Raw genomic sequence first — 21316 nt, forward strand, 5'->3', positions numbered from 1 at the left:
CACTGGTTCTTCAACTGTCTTTTTCTTGAAAAAAAAGTAGGAAAAAGTAATGAAAAATAAGTAGTAGGAAGATGAGAAAGAAGTAACAGAAAAGTCTGAAATTCTTTCAAAATGCACCTTTGGCAAAATACATTTAGCTGCTCCCAACAGCACCGTTTAAAGGGAGAAGAGAATGCACTTTTAAAAGCTGGGAATCTTGATTATGCTCTACAACTTTTCAGCTCTCTTCTAACTTGCCCAACCCAGCCAATGCACGGGTTTCATGGCAGCCTTTCCTCTGCCAAGCAAAGAGGCTTTGCATCCATCCCTGCCCTCGCTCCAGGATGAGAACAGATTGCCTCCAAAGCTGTGCCAAGAGAGGCTGTGCCATGGAGAGCTGCTGCTCCATGGCCTGAGGAGAGGGCTGATGCTGTGGGGCTCAGGGAGAAAATCCCACAGCCTGCCTGGCGCTGCAGCCAGACCATTAGCACAGTTATGTAAACAGAGCATGGCTGCCACTCATACAGAGCAGCAGGGAAAAGAAAGGACATTCCTGCTTCAGCTCCTGCCAAGGGAATATAATTGGAGAGTGCTTTGGGAAAATTACTGCTGGGAAGGGGAGGTTGCAGCCTGGAGCATAAATATGTGAGTCACTCGCTGAATGCAGTGCAGGCATAGCATGTAAAGAGCACACGCTGGAGAGTGTTAAATCTTACACAAACTCCCCCCAGCTCTTCCTTTGGTTGGGAGGATCATTGTCTGTGCCAGTAGAAAAAAAATTACTTGATTTACCAAAACCCCTGCTCAGACAAACAAATTATTAGAACATAAAAATTCACAAATGTTTCAAGGGCCTAAGCAGCGGCCACAGTCTAAATACCTTAATGAGATAAAAGGGAGGTTTTATATGAAGCCAAGGCTCCCTGATGAGTTTGTAATCCTGTAAGAATAAAACAAAGCCATCAATTGTTAGCTTTGGGCTGAAATGTCCATGCTTCTTATGCTGCCCATCAATTCAACAGTTGTTTGTGGATGTTGTCTTACAAAAAGAAAAAAAAATAAATAAAATACACTTTGGACAGAGTGGAACAAGCTATTTTTTCTTTATATAATGATCTGTAAATCTCAGTACACCTTCATATGTTACAAACACTACCATGTTCACAGGAAAGGCACGAATGCAGTTTAAACCCAGTCCTTTGAAAAGCACTTTTGGCCCCTCCTTTCTCACACTTTCCCTCACACAGTGGATCAGGCCTTTGTACTTGTGCTGGTCCGATTCATCTATTTGCATGCGTGATTTGATGACATCCATGGGAGTACCGAATCCCCAGGCCAGGACTCCAGCAAAACCACCAGAAAGCAGAACAACAAGGAAACCTGCAGGAGAGAGTGAAGGGAGAAGGGCAGTTCACTTGCACCTCATTCAGCTACAGCCATCTCAGATTTGACAACAAACTTGGGTAACTTTCATATTTTTTGGGAGTCATTTTGTGCAGCTCTTGCAGTTTTTCCAGTGATCTCAGAGAATTTTTGCACATGTGACACTTTGAACACCATGTGAACTAGATGTGGTACAGCCTGAGAGCACTCACACCCTCTTCAGATGGATCTAATTTTTATAATTCTCAGGGAGATGCTCTTTTGCTGAATCATACCTATTCAATCTTTTCTCAATGTGGATTTTGGAGCCAAATCACAACTAAGAACCTAAAGTGTCTTTACCTTGTCCACCTGGACTTCATATTCAAGCTCTGGGCTGACCCTTGTCTGAGCTCCATCATGGCTCCCAGAAGATTTGTCCATGTTTAATTTCTTGCTACCCTGTTTTTGCATTAACAGGATTTCATATCCATATTCCAGGCACCAGTGTGTGGTAAGAACCCCTCCTGCAGGAGGAGGAGCTGCTTAGGGACAAGGTGGGACAGTGAAGCCCTCACATGCAGGCTGCTGTCACTAGGGCTGGGGCCAAAGCCCCCACACACAGAGCAATTCCTCATCAGGATCTGGGTGAGGTTTTATGGGTACTGTTTGCCCAGAACCTGGTTTCCCCCTTAGTGTGGGACTAAATAAGCCCTTTTTGCAGGTAATGCCAGATGCTTTCCAATACCTACCTGGTTTATTTCTCCCATCTGGTGTGAGCCAGTCGCACAGAGCAGAATAGGAAAGGAAATATACTGCAGAAGCAGAGCAATCCCTGCAGAGTAATGCAGAACAGCCCTTGTAGAGACCCCCAAAACCTTCCTCCTTGATGATAACCTTCAGACAGTGCAGAGACCCTTGGTACTTTGGCTTGGAAACAGGCTGATGTGTGGTGGAAGTGCATGGGTTCCTCTGAGTCTGCATCCGAACTTTAGCCACCTCACTAGGGTTTGTCAACACAACCTGCAACACCAGAGAATGGCATTTTAACCCTCACAGTTAAACAGTGTTTTGATCTCCCTGGTGTAAATCCTTGTCTCCCAGCTTTTCAGGCAATAGTATTGTCTGTGAGCTCCAGCAAGCTCCAGCCTCCTCCCCTCTGTCTGTGCTGTTCCACGCAGCAGCAGCAGGACACATGAGTGAGCAGAGAGGAAGGCAAGGCAGAATCAACACAGGGTATTAAATACCTGTAACTATTTGATAAACTAGATGGGTGTGGAAAGAGGGATGTCCTCAGCCATAGGGAAGCACACATCAGGGCTCTTATTTGTACCTGTATTTGAACCAAGACCGTCCATTATTTGTATTTGAACCAAGACCATCCAGGCTGTAAAAATTTAAGCCATGTTGAGTCACTGACTGTAGGAAACACCTAGAAGCCTGACCATCTGGACTGCTCTGCAAGAGGATTGTAGCCAGGCACACATTCCAGCGTGATGGGATGAGCTCCACCACATCCACAGCACCTGTGGATGCTCACCCTCATCTGCTTGTGGGAAACTGCTCCTGGACCCAGCCCTGCCCGAGGATCCTGCAGGTTTGAAATGCAGCATCACTTCCCAGGGTTACCCCACTGAGTTTAATCCTGGCAAGGCTGTGCTCTGCCCGTGCTTTCACTCAGAGTTCTGTCTGTCTTACACAAACACACCATCGCAGCCACTGGGGGAGTTTGCTGCCTATGCTGTGCTTTCTTCCTCCTCCTGGTTTGCTGCCAAGGTCTGTGTCATGTTAATGGCACGTTCTTAAGCGTCCTGGCGCTCCAAACCAAATCCAGCACGAGCTGCCCAGCAGGACTCGGCCACGCCACGAAGGGGCAGCGAGGGCAGAGCATGACCTCCCCTGCAAAAACAAACCCACCAGACTTGCTGCAGGCTCCCCTGCGGCCTCACGGACCGAAAAAACATTCCCTGCTTTTCCAGCCGCCTGTGTTTGTGAACAAGAGCTCTCGTTGTGCTTTCCCTGCAGGGTGTGAAAAGTGCATATTATATGGCTCTACACAGATATTTACCAGATGTGTTTTGATGTATTGATTAGTAGTGCTGTATTAACATTTTAATAGTAAATGTAGTCTTGTAATTAAAAGGTAACCTTTGTAGTTAAAATAAGAACTATGTTAGTGGGATTTTTTTAAGAAAGGAATGAGGCACTCGCACCAGATATCAGCCACAGGACGCCTAAATCTTTCAGAGCAAAAGAATTTATTGCCCTCTTAGCAGAAGAAACAAACTTCTTCCTGCCACGAAGGTGCTGTTAGGATTAGAAGGAAGAAGTTGATGATGACCAGACAGAATCCTGTGTTTGAATGGAATTTATGCATCATGTATAAGGTGTATGAATATGCAACAGGCTATTGTTTTTAAGGGTTAATCCTTTGTTAACGGGGGTCCTTTTTCGGGCTCGTGCTGCCCAGAAAGATGAACCCAGACGTCCATAACTCTTTGTCTTTATTGTGTCATATTGTCCTAATTCAATTTGTCCAAATTATTATTACTCTAATTGCATTACTCTTTTTAGAACCATTTTATTACTATTGAACTTTTTAACATTTTAAAAGCAAGTGATTGGCGTTTTTCACAAGGGTGTTTACGTACCCGGGCAGCGCCGGCAGCAGCTCCAGCCAGAGAAACATCCAGCTTGGACGGCTTGGCCTCTGCAGCCCCGTAGCGCAGCTTGCAGAGGGCGCCGAGGAAGTTCTTGTATGTGCCAAAGGAAACTGCGGAAACCACTGATACAGCGAGGGCTGAGGCGGTCACCCCTTTGTAAAACCCCCGGACCTCGTGGGAAACAGGAGAAAGGCGACTTTTAAAGGTGAACGGCATGGGAAAGCATCTGCTCAAAAGCACTGGCTGTACATTGCTGAGTCAAAACTTATTCCCACCTTACAGCTCATCAGCAAATCTAAATTTCAACCCTGAGGGCTCTCCCAGCTGATGCTTGCATGCAACTGGTGCCCATCCTCCCCAAGGCGACAGAGGCAGCTCTGCTGCTCTGAAACAAAGCACCTGCAATGCTGCTGAGAGGCACCCACCTTTTCTGTCCTGTACGTTTCCTGAACACAGTGCCAAAATCCTCTGTAGTGGTTCTCAGTCTGAATTCTCACCTAGGAATACAGAGACAACTTTGAAATGCAGATATCACATTAAAATAAATAAAACGACAAATGCCGTAGCAGCAAACCAGGTAATTGACCATAAAATAACATGACCAAACTTTTTTTTTTTAAAGACAAACTCCAAATACAGTGAGGTATGGAGATGTAATGCAGATAAAGTATTATCATGGGGCTATTTTTCTGAAAAGGAGGGGGGAAACAAAAGGCCCTCTTTGTTTTTGTTCTATAGTCAAGAAATAAAGCTCCAACAGGTACCTTTACTGTGTCCAGTGGATAACCCACAGCTGTGCTTAGACCACCTGAAACAGAGAATATGTTGGAGATGGTTAACAGCACATGGCACAGCAGAGCTTTTCACCCATCACAGAAGGGCACTGGCAATAGCAGAAAACAGCTCCAGAGCCCAGCTGTGCCTGGCACCAGACTTCTAGAGCTCCAGTAATGACGTTTGGGCCATGAATAACAGAGAAAAATGCAAATTTCTGTGAGACCAAGGCTCACCCAGAGGAGGAAACAGAGTATGGGAAATTTATCATGAAAGACAAGACTGAGGATAGATGAGACAGGGAGAGACACTGAGAGCGCTGCCCCACGAAGGATGGAGGGAGGATACTGGGCTCTGCTTGTTTCCCCCCTCAGCTTAGGCACTACAGCATCTTTGAACCATGATCAAGCGTCCCCACTCACAGAGTCTGGAGCAATTTTGGTTTTCAGGGCCCGGCGGGATTTGGGGCAGGGAGGGATTAGCGCTGGGAGTGTCCAGCGGCTGCCGAGCCCGCCCAGCGCAGCATCACACACAGCGCGTCCAGCCCCGGGGCGCTGCAGTCCTCCAGCAACACCCCCTAGAGCTCACTCCTAGAGCCTTAAAATAGCCCCTGGACACGCATTAATCCCCTGAGACAAAGCTTAATGGCAAGTCAGGAGGGCTAAAGAGCTCCAACACGGATTTCTCTCTGTTGCAACAATAAATAGATCTCACCTCGCTGCATTTCTCAGCTCTGAGCTAAGTGCTAGCAGGTAACAAAGGTGCTGACCAGAAAACTTCCTCCCAGTACAACACCTGCGACACCTGAGAGGAAGTCAGGCTAGAGAACAATGGAGCTGTGTCCATGTGAGCTATTTAAACAGAGATCAAGTTCATAGAAGTGCTGGAGGAGCCCATCAGGCAGCCAGGCATTCAGAGATACAGGGCACATCTAATGGCTCACCTCTTGAAAACTGCCTCTGACTGAGAAAAATTAAAACCCAAGCTACTTAAAAATGTGTTATTGGTGTGGGCATGTTCACCTCTGATTGCATGGCTGCTCAGAGCTCTGGAAAGCTCTCCCATGTTCTGGAGAAAAGCAGCAGCTGCTGTTGTGAGTCACCAGGAGACAATCCCAAAGTGCGTTACTCAGAGGAAAACAACCAACAGCATCTTTCTTGCAGAAAATTGAGGTTTGTTCTTCAAAAACACCTATCAAATCTGTGTCAGATAAACAGCAATGAAGGGGGGAAAAGGGCCTAGATAGAAGAGAGACAGTGATGGAAGAGACAGGGCAAGGGGGAATACACAGGCAATAATATGGCTGGGAGAAGCAATGGCTTAGGTCCAAGCAGAGAGTGACAATGCACAAAGTCATCTGGGGACACCTGTGCTGTCCCAGGCTCCTGGCCAGAGTGAGCAGGGACACTGGCAGCCAGGGAAGGGCAGCACATGGGCCACTGCCAGTAGGGCAGTGCTGACCTCACAGCTGCAGTCCCCAGGCCATGCACCGCATCTCAGCTGGGAGGTTTTGACACATTTCATCATTTTCAGATTTCCTGAACCTTAGAGGAGATGGGCATGGGCTGAGCAGATGCTGGGGACACAGGGGCACCATGCACAGCTAAGTCCTGGCTCACTCCACTGGATAAGGAAGGTAGGAGCTTTGGCTCATGCAGATCACACACCAAGGATGATTTGGGTCAGTGTTTGACAAGAACTGACCTCCCTTCTGGAGAAATCACCCTGTTCACACAATAGGATACAAAGACAGCAGCACAGTAGGTTGCCCTAAACAGTCTCTTTCAGCCCTAAAGGCTCCCCATCAACTTGGTTCCAGTAAGGATCAAACATCTCCACTTGGGAGGGGACCATAAAAGCAAATTTTTCACTGCTCCCAGCAAAGATGTGAATCCCCCAAACCTCCGAGTAACCCAACCTGCCATGAACTGTGCTACTTAGGGGCACAAAGCACTCCAAGCAGTTGTCAGAGCTGAGGAGCTCGGCCAAGTCTGCCAAAGGCTGAGGAATGAGGGCTCTGCACACTCTCACACGATATAAATAGCCTGGCACTAAGATAGCATGACCCACACATGCCCTGTTTGCACAGCAAAATCAAAGAAGGCCAGCAATGAACAGTGGGCATACAGGAGAGGGTTCCTGTGGGACTCCTGCTGAGTAACACTGCATCAGCTGTGACAAAAATAAATACTAAAACCAAGGGAATTACCTTTTTTGGTTTTAGTGAGCCATTTTTTATGCCCTCTTTATCTGAGATATTCCCAGGTATTGAGCAGAGCTTGCAGCATCCCCTACACACACAGAGGGCACAGAACAGATCACTCACAGTCCCTGCACAAGTCATGTCACTCTGAGCAAGCAACTCAAATAAAGACAGGATCTGGTGGAGTGGCAATCACAAGGGAGCAAGTGGCAGCTGTACAGAGCCCACCAGGCTGCAGCAGCTCTGAGCTGATGGCAAACCTTGGCTGAGACATCCAGGGACAAGCAGGGATCATTGTCCATGCACTGGATGGGCAGACAGTGACTTTCAAAACCCTTTGTTTTGTGCAGAGTTGGGAACATCAGTGCACAGACCCTAAGCAAGCTCAGCTTCATTTAGTCACACGATCCCAGCAGGAGCTGCTTTATCTGTAAGGAGAGGGCATGTTCCTTCTATAGGGGATTATTTTATCTTTCCTTGGACTGCATGTAATCTCCCAGCTGTGGAAAAGCCCAGTCCTGCTGCAGACCCTGCTGCACTACCACCACTGGGTAAACCTCAGCTTTGCTTCCCCAAATCTTTACTCCTGACATAAGAGTCAAGTCATCCTGCAGTCATCACCAGCCCCAGCCATCAGTCCCCATCCCCTGCCATGGCCCAGGCTGCTGCTGCATCAGGGCTAGAAAGTGTCCATGAGATCACAGGAAAATTCAAGTCAGAAGGGACCTCAGGAGGTCCCTAGTCCAACCTCTTGCTCAATTTTACTGGCCAGGAAGGACTGCTTCCTAAAACATCCAGCCACATTTGCTGGTTATAGAAAGTCTCCTAAGCATGTTTCTCTCATGTTTTTTTTTCTATCTGGAGCCAGAGCAGATCACTGTTTCTTGGGCTGAAGATGCTGAGCTTCTTTACCTCATTGCCACAGAATTCATTGCCCAGAGGTGATGCACAGTATTTGTGCAGAGGCTGGAATTCAAATGGGCATGGCCTCTGCTGTTTTTCAGAGGTGTTTAAGCCATGCTTTCTCTAAGACACTCTGAAAATCGATCTAGGTCACTAGAGTGTCATTTACTAAACAGAAACTCTTATTTTTTTTTGTTGCCTCAACTTGCTTGATGCTCCTTAGCTGGATTCACAGACTCCTTAGGAACATGAAAACTGCTTCAGCTCTGGCAAACATAAACCCCAAAACAAGCTGAGCACCAAATCCATCCCAGTTCTTGCAGGATAGATGTCCAGCCCCAGGAGCTGTCCTGTCTGAGGGGAAGGATGATGGCCTCAGAAGCCCTGGCCAGGTGCCTCCCCTGTGTCTATGGGCAAGCTCCCACCTCTGCCAGCCAGTGAGAAGTTGCAGTATCCCTCCCAAAAAAGCTCTGAGCTGGACATAGAGGACAGGATGGAAAATCTTGCTCTCTGACAGGCTGAGGTCAGTGAAGTGCCTTACAACAGGCAAAGACTTTTCTGGTCCCAGCTGGATCTCCACAGCCTGCATCCCCTCAGGCTGAGCCTGTGTCCAGGGCACAGGGGAGATTCTTGCTGCATGGCTGGACAGAACACGATGCTGGAGCCTGGACAGGGGGTCACAGCACAAACCCTGGCTTTGCATGGGAGCCAGGACAGAAAACTAAGGTGAATTGCCATGTTCAAACTTTGTTTTCAGCTCATCATATTACCTTGCAAAAGAAGCTTGTCCTCAAGTGACCTGTCTCAAACTGTGCTAAAAAAGCAAAGGAGTCCAAGAAACAAATGCAATCATCTCTGCCCCACCATGAACATGAAGTCTGAGAGGAAGTTTGGTTAATCCTTCTGGGATGGACATCCTGTTGCCAGCCCTAGGACAAGGCTTCCTTCTCCACAGGGTGCTCTGAAGTCAGAAGGGAAACAGGAGGAGAAAGACAAGCTATCATGGTGGGGCTGGTTATATCCTCCTCTCCCAGGAAGGGTCTCCCAACACCCCTGGAAGACCAACACTCCAAGCATGGGAACAACAGGCACCTCCAGGGCTGGATGCTAGAGATGCCAAACCTCTCCCCACTTGCACAAGATGAGCAATTAGTGGGCAGGGTAAGACTCAGCATGGTCCTTCCCAGGACAAACACATCTGCAGCAGGACCACAGGCTGTTCCTGGTGAGGGGAAAATGCCAAATTTCAGCAAATGTCAAAGTGAGATCTGTCATGCAGGCTTGGGCTGGATGTCTCAGCCACCTGGCAGGTTTACCTGGCCTTTCTGTCAGTGGTGAACCAAAGGCTTTTCTTGTGGTATTTATTGGTATATATTTTATATATATATATATATATATATATATATATATATATATATATATATATATAATTTACTTTATATATACATATATAAAATACTTTTTATATATGTATATATAATTTATATATATATAAAATATATATAATTTATATTATATATATAATATATATATTTTACTGGTATATATTATCTTGTATACTCCACTAAATCTAATGAGATTTCAGCAAAGAACTGAGACCAATGGATACATTCTGTCATTTAAAACAAAGATGGGTTTGAGCAGTACATGCTCTAAAAATGTCTAGAATTTAATCACACTTCTCTCCTGTTGCTTTTTTTATATACAGCTAACCTACTTTCTCCCAGATCAAAGCCTGCTGCCTGGCTCGCCTGCACTGAGATCACCATCACAACTGCAAATGCATCTTAACCCAAGATAATGCAAAGGGCATTCATCCAGACAATCTGAATGCAATAAGAACACTGTGCTTCCTCCCCTCCTGTCTCAAAAATCACATCCTCAGCCCCCCTCAGCCACCATCCCAGCAGCTGCTGGGACCCCTGGATTCCAGACACGTGAGGGTTTCACTGTCAGGGCTATACAAGCTGGCTTATATCTGCACAAAACCTATTACACTCTGTCTCTTCCTATTAGTTTTACCCTGTCCCACTGCAACCAGACTGGAGGAGATTGCAGGCAATGACCTCAGCTGACCAAGCTGCAGCGCTGCCTCTCCAGCAGCTCCGTGAGCCTGCTCTGATGACATTTCCCACTTCATGAGGAAGAACACACTTTTAACAAGCAGCCCCCCATCATAGATTCTCAGCTCTGCTATTGAGACCTGCTCCTCAGCTGAACAAGAAGGAAACACAGCTATCTGCTTTGGGTAACAAGCACCAATTCATGCATTTACCTCCGATGGCCCCAGCAATGAAATCCATGCAGAGTGCGGCTGCTGCCGAAACCACCCCGAGAGCGCTGGGGAGGAGGGGAGGGGACGAGGATCCAGTTCAGTCTTCCCAGAGCCCTGCCAGTCCTCCAGAGACACTGGTTTGTGACAGGAATCACCTTCCTACAGTCTGCCCTTGCCTCTGGGGATTGTGAGTCTTGCTGGTACTGGATGAATTTGTACGCTGGTGGCAGAGCTGGGAAGCCTGGAAGTGTTCCAGGAACACAGTGAATAAATAATCCCGTGGAGCCCTGAAATGCTGTGCCAGGGCTGCTGTTCCCTGTGCCCTTTTGCCTGGAAAGGCCCAAGGGCGGGTGACTTGCAGGGAAAGGCTGGCTCTGAGGGGGCCATGCCCTGCTGTTGTTACTAGCCCCACAAGACAGCTTTGCACACCCGTTTGCCAGAGGACACTGCTGGCCTGTGCCACGGAGATGCTGCATTTGTGACCATTTGCAGGATTCTTCCTTCCCCTATCCCAGCCCAGTCTCTCCTTCTGATGGACCACACACCCTTTCCATTAATGGAAATTCCTTCTGCCTTTACCAAGCCATTTTTCTTGACTTTGCTGATGCTTGAAGCTGACCCTAACTTCTACATATTTCCCCGTAGATTATTACCCACTCATTATTTGTACAAATTGTGAACCTCTGTAATTAATCTAACCACATCCAGAGTATTTGCTTCTATTTCAGACAGCAGCAGCATAGTTTTCCCAGCCCCTGGAGCAGCTCTTCTTCATCTCTTGCTCAGATTCCTAACCCCCTTTCCAGTGTCAGCTCCTTGTAGAGAGACCTGCTGATCAAAGGGAACCAGGAGTTCAAGGAAATGTCATATTGCCTGGTTTTGCACAACAGTCCCGTTACAAAAGAGTGCCTCATCTACGTGTGGGAGGTTAAGCTTTGTCCAGAGAGACCCTGGAAACCAAAGTCCTGATGCAATGAAGGGCTTGCCAAGGCGTGACCTGAATTTTACCCCTCTTGTGGAGGTTTTCCCGGGTCAGAGCCAAGGTACATTGGCAGCAAAGGGAAAAGAAAATTTCACGGCTGCTGCCCCCTGGGTCAGCTTTACAGGGGAGCTGAGCACTTCAGTACCCACTGCCATTTCCTGCACATTTCCCAGGAACATATTTCTCACTGAAGTACGTGTTTGGGGCTGCTGTGGCAGTGACAGAACAGCTCTGTGTGAGGGCAGAGTTTCTGGGAATTGAAAATGAAAGTATTTTTATTAACTTGCTTCCTGTGATTTCTTATGCATCTTTCCCTGAATGCTTTCTGTTCTGAAGAGAATAGATTATTCCAGTTTAACATCATGCAAGGACAGCAAAATACTTAAAACCACAAGTAAAATATTATCTAGAGAGGTAGCCATGTAGCTGCAAAAACACACTGGGTTATTTAGTAGCTCTTCCTTGATATACCTGTTGTCCATACAGGAGTTATTAATGGTTAATCAACAGTCTGTGCATGCCAAGTGCAGGGAAATCTGTTGTTTCCTCTTCTCCCATCATCCCATTCTGCTGCTGTCCTTGCAGGACCCCTCCAGCAGCAGAACCAGGGATGGTGCCTGTTGTGTCAGTGGCACACAGGGACAAGGACACAGTTCCCTGTGGAGGGGCAGCCTGGAAGAACATGGGGGTGGGATCTTTCTACACATTGCAGTGACTGGAGCCATATCAGCAAGAAAATAGAGGCTGGCTGGCATTTCACTCTGGCTGATTAAAGCAGTGAGGCTAATTAGTATTTTCCATGAAATATCAAAAGACCAAGCAAAATTCCTACCTTCTTTAGCTGAGCTGAACAGCTCAAAGGGAATCTTCCTCATGAAATCGTCTGAGATTGTAAAAAGAAACCCAACCAACCCAACACCCTTCCTTTGTGAAAGAAAATGAATCCTTTGTTTATTTTTTTAACATCCATTCACACCAATGCTTCTAGCAAAATGTCACTTGCTTTATATAGCAGGAATCTGACTCCACAACCTTTTGATAATGGTTTTGGTCCCTTCAATGGGGTGCACCAGGAAAGGTCAGCTTTTCCATCTGACTGGGGTTGCCTTATAAATAGAGGTCATTCAGAAGATGTCCATATGAAAGAAGAGTATTTTGGGGTTTGAACCATTTCAATACCCCATGAAGGTATTCCTGGGACAGCCAGCTCAGGAGGAATGCACACACAGAGCTGCTTCAGGACATCTGCCTCAGCCAGGGCTTAGCAGAGTAACATGAGCCTCAGCAAACACCACTACAGTACTCTCTGCTCCTGGTGGGCAGGCAGGACTTAGGGGAAAATGGGATCCACTGCCAAGCTCAGCCTGGCCACCACATGATGGCAGCAAGGCAAGAGTCTTCCAGAAGAGGAGCCCCACACCAGGGTTCAAGTGCTCAGATGAGAGCAAGTACTGAGGAAGGTGTAATCCTGTGTGAAGGACACCCCATCTGAGAACTGAGCCTGTGTTTCTGCTGGCACACCCCAAACAGCACAGACAAACTCCCTGTGCAAAAGAAGGACCCTCTTCCACAGCAGCAATTCAACTTTCCCTACCAGGACTCCTCCCAGAGACTGAGTCCTTGAAGTCTCACTCTTCTTCTTCTGAAGGAGCTTCCTCCTCCATCCTCTCTTCCCTAGATTTCAGAGATTTACCAGCCTCATTAATTTACCAGAACCCAGTGCTATAGGTCAATGGAGACAGTCCAGAAAATCCAACCCAAATAAATCTTATCAGGCATTTCTCCAAGATGAAATATTAATCATTCCTGTCCCACTTTGACACAGTGTCCAAGGACTGCAGATCCAAAGATCACTGCTAGTCTAGCTTGCAAATAAACACCATGGTCCACATCTATGCAGGGAGGAGAGAAAGTGCCTGGTCCTGGTGGTCTTCTCCAAGCAGGGCCTAGGAAATCACACACCAAACATGCTTTGAGCCTCCACAAGGGATAGCATTCCATGAGAAATAAGTCACGAGTTCTTTCCTCCAGTAGCAAACTGGTCAAGAGTGATTTGTTCAAAATGGGCCAATTTCACAGGGCCTTGAGAAAGCAGAGCATGGAAGGTGCTGTCAGATAAAACCACAGATCTGACAATATGAAGCAATCTGCAGGAAATCGTGAAACTGAGTGATTAAAAGTGAGGAAGACCCCAATTTTACCCAGTGTGTGATGAATAAAACACTCAATTTGCTTCACAGGAGGAGGCAGCTGTGTGCCCACCCAGGCAGAGAGAACTGCTCCACAGCAAAGGGTCTAGAGGACTGGAACAAATGATGGAGCAAAAAGAAAGGTAGGAAGGGAGCCTCCAGGCAGGCAGGCAGTGTTAAATAGTGTAGGGGGATAGAATATAAGAAAATAAAGGTAGTATAGAAAGTAATCTTATCCCTAAGGAGTTGCAGCTGGGCCAATTATCAAAGATTAGGAACAGGCCTGACTTTAACAGGCCACAGCTGTAACCAGTGAGAAGAAGAGTGCTGTATAAGGGTGGGTGGCTGGGTGAGAGGAGTCTGTTGGCTGCTTGGTGAAGGAGATGGGCAGTGCTTTGAGGAGCTGCCCACAAGAAGGGACCAAGAGGGTATGAAACTTTGGCAATAAGGAGACAATAGTATGGAACCTCTGCAATAAGATGACAACCAAATAGCATTGTACAGGTGAGACAAAATCAGCAGAGCTGATTTTACCATCTTCTTCCACAGCACATTCACAGGATTTTACCAACTCCATCCATCCTGCAAAGCCTGTCCTCCTTCTGCTCTGCCAGCTCATCCAGCCAGCTCTGCTGAGAAAATGCTCCTTCCTCATTTCCTGCCTCAGCATGTTGCATTTTCCATCCCACCTGCACTGTGCAATGCTGCACTCATGTGCACATCCATTAACTCCTGTCCAATTTCTTTTGGAAAAGTCCTTGACTGGAGGGACTGTTCAAACAGCGTCGCTCCGCCCCCGAGCTGTTTGCACATTGCAGAACGGGAAGGAGTGACAGCAGTGACACCAGCAGTGCTGAGCTGGCAGGGCCTGGCCCTTGGCTCCAGGGCTGGGGGTGGAATGGGGGGTGGAACCTCCTGGCTCCAGCTGTGTTATGGATTTTCAAATCAAAGCAGCTCATTGTCCTTTATCTCAGGTACTAAAGGAAAACCAATAATTCCAAGGACTCGAGAACTCACAGCAGGAGTCTCACAGCAAAACAAACAGAGGCAGCAAGGAAAGCACTCTGAGCATTGGCAACTGCATCAGGTATAAATGATACGTGATTTCACCTCTGGAAAGCTGAAATGAGGTTGTAATATTTCTACACACATTCCCAAAGGGAGGGAAAATAGTACATTTCCAAGAAGCTGAAGATGATTGCAGTAATTTAAGAAGTCATTCCATCTCTCTATACCTAATCTTCTCATCAGCATGACTGGTGTGTCCACTGTCATGAAGACACTGCAAGGATCCAGACACTTCTCAGAGAGCCACAAGTCTCTGTTCAGGAGGAAATAATGGGAAAAGGTGGAAGTAACAATATTAGCACCCATCCTATACAAACACCCCTGTGAAATTATGTATATATTGAAAATTTAAAGTGTTACATAGATCTTTCCCCAAAATCATAGAATCAGGTTTAGGTTGCAAGGGGCTTTAAAGATCACCTGATTCCAATCTCCATGCTGTGCACAAGGACACCTTACTCTAGACCAGGTTGATCAGGGCTCCATCCAGCCTGCCCTTGAACACTTCCAAGGATGGGGCAGCCACAACTTCTCTGGGCAGCCTGTGCCAGTGCCTCATCACTCTCACAGGAAAGAACTTCATCCTAATACAAGCTAAATAATCTATATAATCTAAATAATCTAAACCTACTCCCTTTCAGTTTGGATCCATTCCCCTGTGACCTGCTGCCACATGTCTTTGTAAGAAGTCCCTCCCCCTCTTTCTTGCAGGCCCCCTTCAGCCACTGGAAGGCCCTGATTACATCACCCTGGGATGCACAGTAAAAAGAGGAAGTTTGGCAGTGCACCACCCCAGCAAGTTCTCAGGAAGGATTTTATGCCAGCCTACATTGCTAGCATTGCAAAAGATCTCCTTGCTGTGATGGAAGGAGGGGATGTCAGGACTGTTTTGACTTTCTGACTGCTTTTTGAGCCATTTTCCAACCTCTTGCACATTTTCTGCACTTTAATGAACAAAAGATGTAGCCAGTGACTTGGCAGCAGGCTTGGAGAGCCAGGAGCAGAGAGAGGCACTCACCTTCCTGGCCTGCTTTTCCCTGCCACCAAGCAATAAAGCACTCTATTTCATGCTGATGTTAATGTGCAAGCCTCTACCCTTTCAGCAGAGGCACCTCAGGTGTTAGACAGTAAAACACAGCTCTTGTAGTAGGAACAGAGACAAGCTCCCAATCTATTTATTGATGTTCCTGGTGCACCATCAGTGCTCACTCCAGAGTCTGTGTTCCTGTATCTTTTTTTGCAATATTCCCAAACTGTGTCTCCTTGAGACCTCTGCTTTACACCAGTGAAAAAATCTATGAAATGCTACATTATTGACTAGCCAATGGTCTTCTTCCTTATAGCTAGCTGATTTTATATGACTTAACAACCTCAGAGCTACTTGGAAATTAGAAAGAAAACTCAGCTCTAGAACTATAAGGCATTATTGTCTGAGACTTTGAGATCAGCCGCTAAAGTCACATGGGAAAGGGTTACTTAACAGAAAAACCTGGCACCAAAGAGTTCAGAAAAGAGAACTTTTTCTAAATGCCAGCATTATAATGAGCTTATGTTGAGAGGAGATATATACAGAGGAATTTTATCTTGCAGAAATAGAAAACAACTGAAAAGCAAAATATGTCCCTTAAAAATACTGCTACAGAGCAAGTTTAATGCTGGAGAAGGGCCCCACATTGTTGTTGGGGGGGTGATGGTGAACAGCCTCTGATACCCATCCTAACCTGATCAATACTAATTCAGGGATCTCTGCCTGTGTGCGCTGTCCTAGTGCAGATGTAGACCCATTTCAGCAGCAAGTGTTCAGTCCTATGCCTCCAACATTAACCTGACTTTTTCCATTGACCCAACCAGGAGAAAAATCAAAATCTAAGCCAGAAGTTTCCATAGCTTTTTTCAGGAGCACTCTCAGACACCAATACTAACAGTACCAGGCTCTGAGTATCATAGGAAGTGCACAGTCTCACTTATCACCTGCCTTATTTGTTCAGAAGCCATAGGAGTGTCCACTTCCAGAGTTTGTAGAGGCACAGTGGTCATCCTGCCAAGCCTGTTCTCTCAGTTTACAAGAAATGGGTGTCTTTACTATAAGGCTGTTGCAATAACAAAGCATTCCACGTAACAGTTGGAAGCCCACAAATGACCCAGCGGGAAGTAGCCTTGAAGACAGGCCAACATATTGAAAAATGGCCCAGACATAAACCTTAGTGGCTGTGTGCCTACTCTGGTAAATAGCCTAGTATAGATTTAGATTTAGCTGGACACCTAGTCTCCCAGTCACTGGCTTTGCATGTGAATGCAGCTTGTGCCAGAGGATTTCAAGTACGTGATGTTGAAAGTATATTTTTATACCTGTTGGCAGTGAAAAGCCATTAGCCTCACAGAAAGGTTCCTGTAAGAACAGAGTAACTTAAAAAAAAAGCCATAAGGCAGGCAAAGGAGATTGTTCTCCTAGTTCTGCCTCCTGTTCCCCTGGGCCAAATCAGTATTACCAGCTTTCTTATCTATAAAATAGATATAATTGCACCTTTTTACCTCACAGAAACAGCCTGAGGCTTAGGTTATACTGTCTGCAAATTCAGGCTGGAAAAATGCTATAAAGATGCCAGTTACTGAGCTTTTATCTTCCTTTCCTGAATGATTTCCCAACAGTTTTTGCTCACTGTCACCAATCACGAGAGTATCTGCTGAGTGACAGTAACTTGCAGAGGGGAAGATGGTGAAGCTGCTGGGCTGGTAGAGAGTTATTAGATCAGGTGACTGCACTCAGTGCCCCCTCTCTTACCTCAGCATGCCTCTTTGTGGTCCCTGGCATCTTCCAACTGTGATGCTAAATAACATTTGGGTTCTGCTGGAGACCTGCTCTCAGCACCCCTGGTTGCATGGGCATGCAGAGTCTTCTGGCCTTCTCCAAGGAAAGCAAGCAGTTAAGAAACCTGCTCCACCTGCAGCAAATAGAAGAGAACATAGTCCTTGCAATACTTCAAGTACTTTGGACTCAGGTCCTTGCCCAAATACACATTAAAAAAGAAATTATCATTTCTTAGCCATCATAGTACTATCACAGGCCACACAAAAAGATGGGACCTGTGATAGGAGGAGACAAGACTCAGCATGGGTGTGGTAGCCAGCCCTCTTGGAGCCTTCTTGCTGACCACAAAAATGACAGAAAAGGAGAAAACTCAACAGTTTAGTTTTAAAAAAACCCAAAGTATGTATGATCCTTGAAAACAAAGACAATGCCAAGGAAAAGACCTTGGACTAATGCCTATAGGCAACTTTTTCTCCTTTTTTGGTCTGTTCATTTCTCACCTGCTTCTAGGGAAGCACCCTAGAAGTAGAAGGGGTTTGCTGTGGTTTTGTATTTCAAACAAAGCACAAACCAACCATGAACAGGACCATGAACAGGGATAGATTCCTCCTCAGAATGAACACAAATGGTGTGGACTGTTTAGTGTGCAGGTTATGCTTCTTTCTCTTCTCCAACATGCCAGTAACCCAAACTAATCCACATACACGTGTAGCAGAGGCTGAGACAAACAGCAGAAGGCGCATGTCAGAACTTGGCCAATTCTTCTTAAACTGGAGAGGGGCAGGCTTTCCAGAAGGTATGTGTTCCCAGCAATAAAAAAGCATCCATTTTACCAGGATAAAGCATGGAAAGTTGGAGCTAGACTGAACTTTTCAGGGCACCTTCAACTTAGAGCACACTAAGCCGCTCCTGTCCCCCAGCGCCTCTGCCTCTGCTCCTCACAAGCTCAGCATTTCAGGTATTAGCCAGGTAAGGTAAGCTCAATTTCAGGTATTAGCCAAGGCAGTTGTGTGTCTGCCATGGTTTCCCTGGGAACAGAAGAGGCCTTACATGGTGGGACCCTGACCAGGACAGTTTGGGGCATCACAAAGCCTCCAGCCATCAGCAGATCTGTAAGCAAGGCACTCTGTCTCAGCAGCACTCAGCTCCTGTACAGCTGCACCAGTTACATTTCAGGCTTTGAAGCTCCAATCTTATCAAGGGATTTTATCAGGTTGGGAAGTTTCAACATGGTATACAGTACCTTTGAAGCCAGTGGGATAATGACGTCAGAGAATACCCTAAAGGCACCCAAGGTCATAAAGTTAATGGATAATAAAGGCATCTAGTCCCCTGAGAATAATGCCTTAGCTGCTCTGCCTTCAAGTACAGCTGCATCCAGAGGTTCTGGAGTATCCCACAGATCTGACTCAATAACATAACATTGAGTGGGACAATGCAAAAAACAAGGAGGGCAGCAAACACAAGAATGTTTAGGAAAACAAAGAAAATGGACCTGAAAAATGGACAAGGAAAATGAATCCACACAAAGGTACCCAGTGAATTCACTTGGAGAAGATTATTTTTCAGACAAAGGTGCTGTTTTCCTATGTACAATGTGCCCCAATGTTTCTCTCATTTCACCACTTGGATTTATTTATCATTGCTTTGGATGCCAGCTCCTGTAAAGCACTCTGTCATCAAGCCTGGTTGTGCTGGACTGCAGCTTCTGGGAAATGCAAGGTTTTCCTTCAAAGCAGTTTGCTGCTGTAAATGGTCACATTGCACATGGTCTGAGTGCCACCCACCTTCACATATCATGGGGCACAGAGCTGCTGCCCCAAAGAGACTTTGAAGAGTGATTCAGGGAAGCAAAGAAGGTGCTAGGGAGAAGTTCAAAATCCAGTCACAGCTCAAAATAGAAAGAGAAACTGATGCATTTTTCTGGGCAGCACGATGACAGCTGAAGCTGTAATGATGCAGCTCAGTTAACCTTAGAAGTTAAGGAAGGGTCTGAGGGCAGAAGGCTGAATGAAAGAGAATTCCCATCAAGGTAGTCCCAGAGCTGGCCAAGCCTCAGCAAAGCTCTAGGGAGCAAAGAGGAGGCTCCCTCATCCACCACCCTCCACATTGTAGTGGGACCTTTATACTGGGACATGGCCAATTGTTGATGCCAAATTCACAAGCAAACAGAAAGATTTTGAAACCCCTGAATCAACAATGTATATTTTATTGCATGCCACTGCCACCAGAATTTCCACGAGTTCATCACAACTCCACATTTTTGTTCCTTTCCTACTTCATTGTGCCCCACTGCTTCATGTTATACTTCCCTGCAGTGTTTATTCTGTCACACTGCTTGCCCTCTGCCTTTTTCCTGTTCCATTGCCTAGCCTCCTGATGCCCTTGAGCAGGTTTCAGTTTGGTGGCACCTTCTCACAGATTTCCCCTGTGCCATTGAGGACAGCAGACAGCTAACAGGGTCACTTCTTGCCACAGGAATGAGGAGAAATTCTCTCTGCCATCTCACCCCTCCAGCATCATCTGCAAAGCCTCTTCCACCTAAAAGACAAAGGGACAAAGGTAAGAGGTTTTTTGAAGGGTTAGATTAAGTTGTAACTTTTCTCTCAGACACATGCTGCACATGCTGGTAGACTCTGTATGTTCCCCAAGCTGCTCTGGGCTCTTTCTTTTCTGCCTGCTTTATTTGAGGGGCCCACATTTTGCCATGCAGTGAGGAAGCTCCGTGCTCCCAAAGAAGAAGAAAGCAGGAAAAGCACAACCCCTCACTCCAGCCCTCCAGGGGATGCATCCCAGCAGTTGCAAGTTGTGTTTGGAACAGCCTTAGCAGAATGAGAAGGAAGGCAGTCACAGCTGAGCCCAGTCCATGGAGCTGGAGGGCACAAGGGTCCCAACAGGCATCTGAGTCACATTCTGAGCCACAGGCATTGCACATCAACAAAGCAGACACAAGATCAGACACAGCTTCTGAAAAATCTAGAAAAACAGGCAGAGGGAAGAGGAGTATGACTAAATCTGTTTTCCTTCTGTGTCAGGTTAGGTGTCCTCTCCAAAACCATATCTATACTATAGCACACTTATAGCCCTGGATGAATATTCAAAATACTTGATCTAAGAAATACTACCCAGCTATAAGAGCTGTAACACTTCCTTCGTTTATCACACAAATACAAGCATCTCTATTGACTCACTGTCCCACCCACACACAAGATCAATAAACTCATCCACATTCACACAGCGCTGCCTCACAAGTGTAACTTGAACTGAAAACAAAGCAAAACCCCAGAAGAAAAGAAAAAAAGAACAAAAGACAAAGTCCCCAGTGGGACTAAAGCCATGCTCATGCCTTAGTGAACCAGCCCTGGACATCTCAGACTTTGTACCCAACAATCCCTCGATGTTCTCTGCACCAGTACATAAAGTGGCCACCCCTCTGCAGTGCTCCAATGTTCAGTAGCATTGAATAAAACATCCTGTAAAATGAAATAAAGCTTATTAGAAACAGCTCAAGCATACAGGAACAAGACAAGCCTTGGGAGATTGCTGCAACCTGGGAGGGGCTGCACAAACATCAACAGCAGGATTAGAATTCAAGTGATCTTGACAAACTGGAAATACAATTTAGCATGAACAGCTAGGAATGACTACAGAACAAAACCTGCAAGGTCAAGGTAGGGAACATTGTGGCACACAGCTGATCCACCAGAAGGGACCTGGAACACATCATGTTCACAGGCTGCCCATAAGTGAGCAATATCATATTATGTTGTTATATATTATGTGTTATGTTATGTCATGTTATGTTTTATGTTATGTCTCTTGTGAATATCTGATCTCATATTCAGATACATGAACAAGAGTGTTGTCTGCAAGAACCCAGGGTAATCTCCCAGAACTCACTCAGCCTTAGGGCTTGGTTCAAGGAACCATCATATCAGCTGAAGAAAGAAGGACTAAGAAGATTCAGAGATCAGAAGATTATTATTATTATTATAATTCAGAGAAGAAAAGACTAAGACTGAAATAGTCTTCAGATAACCTAGAAGTGCCTACAAAGAGACAGGAAATGTTTTCCCTGATGACTGTGCGCAAACATTAGAATTACAAAA

At 46.1% G+C, this 21316-nt stretch overlaps 1 protein-coding gene across 3 annotated transcripts; it reads right to left on the bottom strand.

Moving 5' to 3' along the window:
• Positions 1 to 1058: 1058 nt before the first annotated feature.
• Positions 1059 to 10389, bottom strand: SLC25A47 (solute carrier family 25 member 47). Of its 3 annotated transcripts, XM_071426474.1 has the most exons (6): positions 10160 to 10389; positions 4769 to 4812; positions 4430 to 4501; positions 3993 to 4175; positions 2094 to 2364; positions 1059 to 1359 (listed from the first exon to the last, which is right to left on the bottom strand). In XM_071426474.1, the coding sequence occupies exons 1-6, from the start codon at positions 10185 to 10187 to the stop codon at positions 1073 to 1075; spliced, it is 885 nt and encodes a 294-aa protein (XP_071282575.1). In that variant the 5' UTR covers positions 10188 to 10389; the 3' UTR covers positions 1059 to 1072. The 3 variants fall into 3 exon arrangements, with proteins under 3 accessions (XP_071282575.1, XP_071282577.1, XP_071282576.1); XM_071426476.1 differs by lacking the exon at positions 4769 to 4812 and having other exon boundaries at positions 10160 to 10387; XM_071426475.1 differs by lacking the exons at positions 3993 to 4175; positions 4430 to 4501; positions 4769 to 4812; positions 10160 to 10389 and adding an exon at positions 3050 to 3159.
• Positions 10390 to 21316: the final 10927 nt, after the last annotated feature.

This window comes from Agelaius tricolor, unplaced genomic scaffold, assembly GCF_023055355.1.
Source record: "Agelaius tricolor isolate 1412-34295 unplaced genomic scaffold, bAgeTri1.0.p SCAF_5, whole genome shotgun sequence".
NCBI classification, from domain to species: domain Eukaryota; kingdom Metazoa; phylum Chordata; class Aves; order Passeriformes; family Icteridae; genus Agelaius; species Agelaius tricolor.